Source organism: Eurypyga helias, unplaced genomic scaffold (genome assembly GCF_000690775.1).
Source record: "Eurypyga helias isolate BGI_N326 unplaced genomic scaffold, ASM69077v1 scaffold20602, whole genome shotgun sequence".
Classification (NCBI taxonomy): Eukaryota; Metazoa; Chordata; class Aves; order Eurypygiformes; family Eurypygidae; genus Eurypyga; species Eurypyga helias.
Window position 1 is genome coordinate 16,367 of NW_010235535.1, and position 8,445 is coordinate 24,811.

Below are 8,445 nucleotides of genomic sequence, written 5' to 3' on the forward strand. Positions count from 1 at the left end.
AATGCAGAGGGAGGAGAAACAAGGCATTCCTCTTTCCGGAGCCTGAGCTGTTAAAAACGCTCCACACCCAGTTCCAAGCCTTCCTCACCGGCACCAGCAAGATCCAAGAGAGGCAGGTACTACCCCCTGCTCTCCCCTTCCCCACGAACACACACGGCTCCCATTTGCCACTGGAAGGAGGAAGCACAGGTACCGCTGCGTTTCCTGTACTCAAGTGGGGGACAGACTGGAAGCCAGAGGGGTGGGAGGACACTCACCTTGGCTGGGGCTGTTGAAATGGTTGTAATACTGAGACACGTAAGTCATGATGCTGAGGCAGTCGGGGACTTTCATGGAGACCATGTCATTGGGATCTAGCAGGGCTGGGATGCCCAGCTCCCGCTCTGCCAATTCAAAGGCCTGCAGGAACAGCAGAGACAGACAGTGAGGAGAGAAAAGTGATGCTCTCTGAAAAATAACAGAGAAATAAAGTTGGAAAGGGGCTAGGGAAGGTTAAGTAGTAGGCCCATGGCATCCCTGACTGACAGAGGGTCCCAGACATGCTGCTTGAATGGAAAGGTGGCATCAGAAGCAAGGGAACTTGCTGCTGCAGCTGCCTGTGCCCCTGCAACTCCCACCGAGGGGTTGTGGCATTCGGCTGCTGCACTGGGAGAGGGAGGGTAACTCTCAGGAGGTCTAGGTTTCCACTGGAAAAAGAAACAGTGTTTTTCCAACCCATGAAACGGACACACCACCACTGCCTTCACGCGAGGGCCCGGCACCGAGGAGGGCCACGGGCTGGCAGATAATTCCAGTGACACAGCCAAACACCAGCTTTATTGAGCAGTGGCCCTGACCACCCCAAAAGCTCATCCCACAGAAACACTGACCCTGCCCACCCTTTCATGCTCTGAGGTGCCATATCCCCTCCTACCGTTAACACAGCCACCCCTGCTCAACAGCCTGCCAGGAACAAGCCACTTCAGTGCTTTCCTGTGCCTCAGTGAGAAGGAATGACAAGGACACTGGGATAAGAAGCACGTAGTTCCTACAACTGCACACATGACTACTTGAAAGGAAGGAGCAAAGGAAGGAGATAGCTGTCTGAGACCCTCCCACTCCATGGTGTATGTGGAACACTGGCTATACACCGGCCATCCCGCTGTGGTGCCGAGGGCAGCATACCCACGGCGATCCCCAAGGCAAGACTGTGACAGGGACTGAAGAGAAAGCGAGGGGATGGGACTGGTGTGGGCACTGAACAGCGAGGTACCAGGTACAGGGTGTGGGTAAAGACCGAAGGTGCTCTGGGGCACAAGATGCTGTGCAGGGTGTGGGGTCTAAAGAAAAGGAATTAAGAAATAAATGAAAACGTGTATTTGCAGTAATCATGGGTGTGAAATGCCAACTCTGGACATCAGCTCTGCTCAGCCTGGCTTTAAGCCAGGTCTCTGGACTGAGCCTTGCTGCTCGCAAGACTGCAAGCAGCAGGGAGCAATGACAGACCCCAGTTTAGGCAAGAAATCTGTTGCATGCGTCTCGACTGGGAAAAGATAGCTGCTAATGGCTGAAAGGGCCAACTCGTCTAGAAAGGGCAGGACCCAGCTGGAAAGCCCTAATCCCAGAAACTCTACACAACTTGTCTTGGGAAGGTGGACATGGAAGGCCCATGTCTCTCCACAGACTATCAGATGGAGCCTGTGGCAATTAATCTTTCGCTCTGCAAAATAACAAGGCTATTATGGTGTTGGTCATCTTCCCATTCTCCACTGCCTGCTTCTGCTGCTGGCTCTAGCTGTTCCAGGCAGGAGGGGAACGTTGCAGACCAGCCAAAGCCCAGCACCTCTGTTTATGCCTGGAGTAAAACTAGCTTCCCGCTTCCACTGCCTGCAAGTCTGGAACAGCTGAGGTCAAGAAGACGCTGCACCATTTTAATCTCCACCTGAGATGTTGTCTTGGCAACAATCAGGATAACAATCTTATCTTCTCTTCGGCCCAGGCTGGAAGCTGATATTTCAGATTCCTTTATGCTTCCAGAGAAGCTCCTGCCTGTTACTTACACATTTTTCTCACTCCTTCACCACCGTCACGAAGCCCTCCCACACTATGTGACCTCCATAAAAATCATTCCAATGCCCCTTCTTCCTTTTGTGTACGGCATACAGGGGACTTACCAAGCGGTTATTCTCATAGACATCATCCTTGGAGAGGGAATCAAAGTCTCTGAAATGAAAGAGCACAAGAGAAGCCACATGAGATGCAGAAGAAGAATGCCCCAGTGCCACCACACACGCAAGGTTTTCAGGACAGCCAACCTTCCTGGGGCATTATAACAACTCAACAAACAAGACCCCAGATAAACAAGACCTTGGCAAACCAGATTTCAGGTTGTAAAGGAACAAAGAAACCAAAGGGAAATTCCAATTAAAAAAAGAAAGCAAGTCCCAAAGGGCTGGTGGACAGGAAATTAAAATGTCATACTTGTCTCTCGTTACCTGCTTGTTCTATCCTTGTGGTTGAAGGCTACAGGAATCCCAGGGCCATATTCTGAAAAGCACCACACACTGGGCCAAAAGGTACACGTCACCCCAAACTTGCCCCTACAAGGCCACCAGCACAACACTGGGAGATGGACAGGGAAGCAGATCCCCCACCTCAAGAGAAAGAGCCACCTGTGCTAGATCTCTCTCTCCTACCAGCATCCTTAGACAAACCCTCCCTACACCACCTCAGGGGATTTGAGGTCACCCCAGGATTTGGGGTGACACAGAAGGTCTTAAACTGCAGTTGTCCTCACTTGCCCCCAACACTGGCAGTACACAGCAAACCGTCCTTGGCCAAAGCAGGTAGGCAAGGTGTTCAGGGCCCAGAGGGGAGCCCCAGCAGTTCCCAACCCAAACACACTGTGGCATTTCACTTGTCCCCCTGGATCATAGAATCACAGAATGGTTGGGGTTGGAAGGGACCTTAAAGATCACCCAGCTCCACCCCCCTGCCATGGGCAGGGACACCTTCCACTAGGGCAGGTTGCTCAAAGCCTCCTCCAGCCTGGCCTTGAACACTTCCAGGGATGGGGCATCCACAGCTTCTCTGGGCAACCTGTTCCAGTGCCTCACCACCCTCTGTGGGAAGAATTCCTTCCTGATAGCCAATCTAAACCTCCCCACTTTCAATTTAAACCCGTTACCCCTTGGCCTGTCACTACAGGCCCTTGTAAAAAGCCCCCCCAGCTTCCTTGTAGCCCCTTCAGGTACTGGAAGGTGCTGTAAGGTCTCCCGGGAGCCTTCTCTTCTCCAGGCTGAACAAGCCCAACTCTCTCAGCCTGTCCCCATAGCAGAGGGGCTCCAGCCCTCGGAGCATCCTCGTGGCCTCCTCTGGACTCACTCCAACAGGTCCATGTCCTTCTGATGTTGGGGACCCCAGAGCTGGATGCAGAACTCCAGGTGGGGTCTCACGAGAGCAGAGGGGGAGAATCCCCTCCCTCGGCCTGTTGCCCACACTGCTCTGGATACAGTTGGCTTTCTGGGCTGCCAGCGCACACTGCAGGGTCACGTCCAGCCCCTCTGGGGGACCGAATCAGCTCAGTCACAGGGAGTGACTAGCTGCCTTCATCACAGAAGCAGAGCGTAGAGGGCTAAAGTGGTCCTCAGGTTTTCAGTAGACGGTGAGAAACACAGGAAGGAGGCAGCTACGCCGTTTGCATATGTGCGTGGGTATGATGTGTGAAAACAGCATTACGCTAACCCCCTTCCTGACGAGGATCTCAGCTGTGTTACCAAAAAAACCCACATGCAGCAGCTCAGTGTGCCTGAAAGCTGGATGCACAGGGGAGGATGCAGCCTGGAGAGGTTCAGGCTCTGGGCAAAGCCACCCCAAGAGGCCAGGGAGAGGTGCCAAAACCTGGGAGACCGACCCAGAAAGACAGTTCAGATCAGAGGAGGGGCGCGTCCCCCCAACCCCAAAGGTGTCGCTCAGGAATCAGGCGAGACGGCGAACCCTCGCCCGTGCGCCCACGGAGAGAGGCCGCGGGAGCCTCCCTTCCTCCATCCCCCTTCGGATTTTATTGCCTTTTCCTGTAACGCCAACCCAACCCGCCCCGGCGCCGCACCGCAGGCCACCCCGGCCCCCGCTCGAAGCCGCTCGCGCGCCTTTCCCCATGCCGCAGAGGAAGGCCGTGATGAGCTCAGGAAGGTTTTCCCAGCTGCCTGCGCCACCATAAAATCCCATTTCCTCCGTTCAAAAGCAGGAGGCTGGCGGTGCCGTTTCCTCCCAGACAAACGAAACGGCTCGCTGCGGTGGGAGGACGCAGGCAGGAGATGGGCTGGATGCTCAGCGCCGTGCGGAGCACCTTTCTGACGGCACACGCAGAGACACGCACAGGACTCGGCCTGTTCGAACCGCAGCTTCTCCTTCCCTGCACGCTGGCGAGGAAGGGCTCCAGCCACAGCCTTTGCTCTGATGTGAAGGCTGGTGCCTTTTTTGTATTTATGACTAGTTGCCACTGGGAGATGTTTTTTCCCTAACCTCTTTTTCTTTTTTTTCCTAGAAAACCCCTTTAACCTTGCTGTATTTTTTTTTTTCCTTTTAAAGAAAATACCTGTTTGGGAACACAGGAGAAGCGATGACAGCAAAGTTATGTATCAACCTCCCTCTAAACACTCATGACCTTCATTTTGAATGCCCTCGCTTTCAGGATATGGGAGTGGTGCCGCTGGAAGCTCGAAGACTCCTTGGTGGCCGGGGCTGGGATAGTAGTTTTTGGACAGACAAAACATCATGCCCATCCCACTCTGCCCCAGCGAACCAAAGCCATTTTAATAAACCAAGGCAAACCTGTCTTGGAAAGGGGATGCCAGCAGGGAGGACGTGAAGCTCAAGAGGTAACGGGGGATAACCAAGGGAATACAAGGAGCTTTTTTTCAACTAACGCAGGATCGCAGACTCTCAGCTTTTACCCAAGACATTGAAGTCCATTAATACGAGGCCCTGGGGACCATAGTTCATTCAATTCCTCTCCATTGCGTTTTCCAGCTCCCTCTCTGAACAAGCCAAGCGGGAGGACCACACCGATCTCCGTCACTCCTGATGTGAGCACTCCCAAGGGCCGCTCCGTTGTGCAGCATCCCCATGGCTCCTCAGAGCACAGCCTCTCAGGCGTGGGGGAAAGTCACCCCAGACATACCCCCTTCCCCTCTAAACTGCCTCCTCTGCAGAAAGACCAGAACTTGCCATCCCGCAGCTCCGTGACAAGTGGCTACACGTCTCAACACTTCCTCGCCCTGATCTCAGCGGCCGTTCATCCCGCTCAGGCTCCGCTCCTGACAACACACCAGCCCAAGGGATCGGATGTAAGAATAGGCAAGACTCTGGATTTCCCAGTCGAACAACTGTCTTGACTCAGCAAACCCCAACGTCGCAGCATATCCTGGAGTAGTATTTCCATGCAAATAACATCCCAAGCGCTTACCTAATTAGATACATACAGAGCCACTAAGCACTCTGGGGTTTAGGGCAGCTGCCAGGGAGCACAGCACACCCAGGGAAGGGGGAAGGGTGTGCTGTACAGCTAAACCCAGAGCAAATTCCTGGATTCCTCAAACATAAATCATAGGCATTTTTAACGGCAGCACCACATAATAAGCCCTTCAGCTTTCCAGGTCCTGTTAGAGAAATGCAGGCAGCACATGGGAAGGAACAAACGATATTTGTCATCCTGCCTGTAGCCAAACCCACAGCTCTGGAGACAAAACCTTTCCTAGCGTACAGCTCGACTCCCGTTTTCCCCGAACCAACACCTCTCGGCACTCAAAAGGCGTGTGCCACGCTCTCGTATTCTTCTCGCCTCTGAATGCCAAGGACCTCCCTTGAGCTCTGGGGAGGCTGCACAGCTTGGGACGCTGAAAGACGCTCTTTGCTTCACTAAGCTGCGGCAAATGCCTTGTAAACACTAATTTCGTGCTTTAGATTTCTAGAGCGCTGAGTAAACAAACCCATTAATCCCCATGGTCCACTGTCAAGTTGGCCTGGACGCTTCCAGCTTAACTGACAAGGGAAAAGAAGAGATTAAACGTCTCGGCCTGAGATCACACAGCCAGCAGTGCAGGCAGGGGCTGAATCCAGGTTTCCCGGCTGGGAGAGCGAGGCAGTGACACCAAGCGTGGTGCATACGGCAGCCGAGCTAGGGCCAGGGGCTTCCAGCCTCGGGATGAAACAGCAAGGTCTCGCGGGCACGCGCCCCGTCTGCAGTGGGAAGCTGGAGACACCTTCGGCAACAATCAGCGGATACTGAGCACTTCCACCTTTGGTTGCTTCTTTCTGTAAAACACCTCTGGTGTTTCCAAGCATCCCGCAGAAGTGGCTCTGAAGCTCTCCAGGGAAGCATCTCACTGATGTCGCCTACCTCATCCCAAGGGGACTGGGCTCGAAACAGGGGTCACACGGAAAACTATCCCCAGTCTCATTTATCCGAATGGCCTCTCCTTCCTTTCACAACAGCCTGTTCCCCAGGGTGTCACCTACCAGCACGACAGAGGTGTGTCCAGGCAGGGTCAGACAGCCGGGACAAACCAACAGCCACCACGGCTGCCGAAGAAAGCCCAGAGGATCACAGTGCCAGAGGAGCGGTATCGCGAGGGTACACGGGAGAGTCCCAGCCCAGCTCTTGGATGGGAGTGCTCGCTCCTTCCCTCTGTGACCCAAGGGGAAGCAGCTGAGTGGAGGATCTCCAGCCTTTGGGGAGCAGCACAGCCGTCTCCTGTGGGCCAGGAGAGCCCAGCACAAAGGAAAACCACGCAAGGTCAGAAACGTACTTGCAGATCCCTGCCAAGTCCCATTAACGGGATGACTTTAGAAGACAAGAAAGGCGACTACTCTTCCTCCACCATCAGATTTACTGCCTTTGATCCAATCTTCCCACTTCCAAATCGGGACAGGCTGAAGAAGCTGGAATCAGATGAAATGAAGCTACTCTCCTGACCACCCTCTGAAAATCCTTCTACAGCATGCCATGTCCTTGTAAGGCCCTGGGCTTTGTCTCCAATACAGCTCGTGCAGAGGGACCGTGAAGCATTTAGTTAGGACATCTGCCAGGAGCAGATTTAAGCCCGCTGACAACTTAAGAGCAGCGTCTGCTGCTTAGTGGGATGGTAAATATGGTTAATGGGAAACAATCAGGTGGTTTTAGTGGCGTTTATCATAAGCTTTTGCTGAACCTCTACTTTTCAGTTCCCAGTTACTGTGCCACTCACAAAAAACAACCCAAAAACAACCCAAACTTCAGAAACAGAGAAACTGCAAGTGTTCCCATCCTTAATTTGCCTCTTCTCCTCCAGCAGCCTTGAAGCTGGGAGCATTTTCAGAGGCTTTATCCTAGCTGGTCAGAGCGAGCCATACCACGGGGGGCTGCCAGGACACAAGAACGCTCAAGACCCAGAGCAATGCAAAGCTATCGTATGTCTTGGCTCTTGGTGGTTCCCGAATCCCATGCTAAGGGTTTCCTGGCAGCCACCTGAAACACATCAGGCAGCAGTTTGGTTTCCTGCCCACCTGTTCAGCCTCTGCTTGTAAGAACAGGAGCCTGTTTTGCCCTCTCATGGGCGCTGCACCTCCACAGCAGTATCACTGTCAAGCCTCTGCCTGCTAGAGACGGACTTTTTTGTTATTGTCATGACAAAAGGCCATCCCAGGGCCAGCTCAATAAAGAGGATTTGGTCGATCAGGTAACCTCAGAGGAAGAACAACCAGCTCTGGAGCAGAATGTGACAGGGGATGCTTCGCTGACAGGCGAGGAGCCACATGATGCTGACCTGCACTGCAAGGGCTGCCAAAGATTAGAGCAGAGATTCCCAGGAGTGCCGGGGCAGGCACGCAGGTCAGGGCAGATTCCTTCCAGCTGCTCAGCCAGTTTCTCCAGCCTGACACCGTGCCCCCAAGCAATCCCAAATTCACCAGCTGCCTCTTGAAAGTTACATTTCCACTCAGAGTCCTCCTGCGAAAGTGAGGCTGATGAGGAAACTCAACTCCAAGCCACTTGCCGGGGCAGGCCAGCACGGATTGATATCCCTGCTGGCATTCAGTATCTCCTGCTTCCATTGCAGCAACCACGGCAAGCAAGCTGGGTGCAAATGCACAAAGCGAGCAGGTCCAGGGCTCTACATGTTTCAGAGCAGCTGCCTTCGGAATGTCACTGTGGCAGGCAGGCCTCTGGTCCTCGGGAAGCTGGAATACCCACCTCCCACAGAGGCGAAACACCCCCCTGCCCAGCTGGCCCTGAGAGGCACCGCTCTCAGTGGGGTGTAGGGCAGGACCAGCATGCTAGCTCGAGGCTGGACCTACCCCACCTCCACGTTCTCCTCGGCCTTAAGCCACACAACTCCTGCTGCTCCTGACCTTGACGGGTCTCCAAGCCCCGGTCAGAGTGTCACCCATCGAAACACAGCATCCCTCATCCCAAAAGGCCCCAGAGCC

At 53.9% G+C, this 8,445-nt stretch overlaps 1 protein-coding gene across 1 annotated transcript in view; it reads right to left on the reverse strand.

Moving 5' to 3' along the window:
- The window catches only part of MICALL1 (MICAL-like 1), a gene marked incomplete at its 5' end in the record, with an annotated part of 13,243 nt that extends 10,717 nt beyond the window's left edge, over nt 1-2,526 (reverse strand). The window contains 3 exon segments of the mRNA XM_010146797.1: nt 258-399; nt 2,154-2,202; nt 2,475-2,526. Of these exon segments, the coding sequence (XP_010145099.1) occupies nt 258-399; nt 2,154-2,202; nt 2,475-2,526 (243 nt within the window).
- Nucleotides 2,527-8,445: the final 5,919 nt, after the last annotated feature.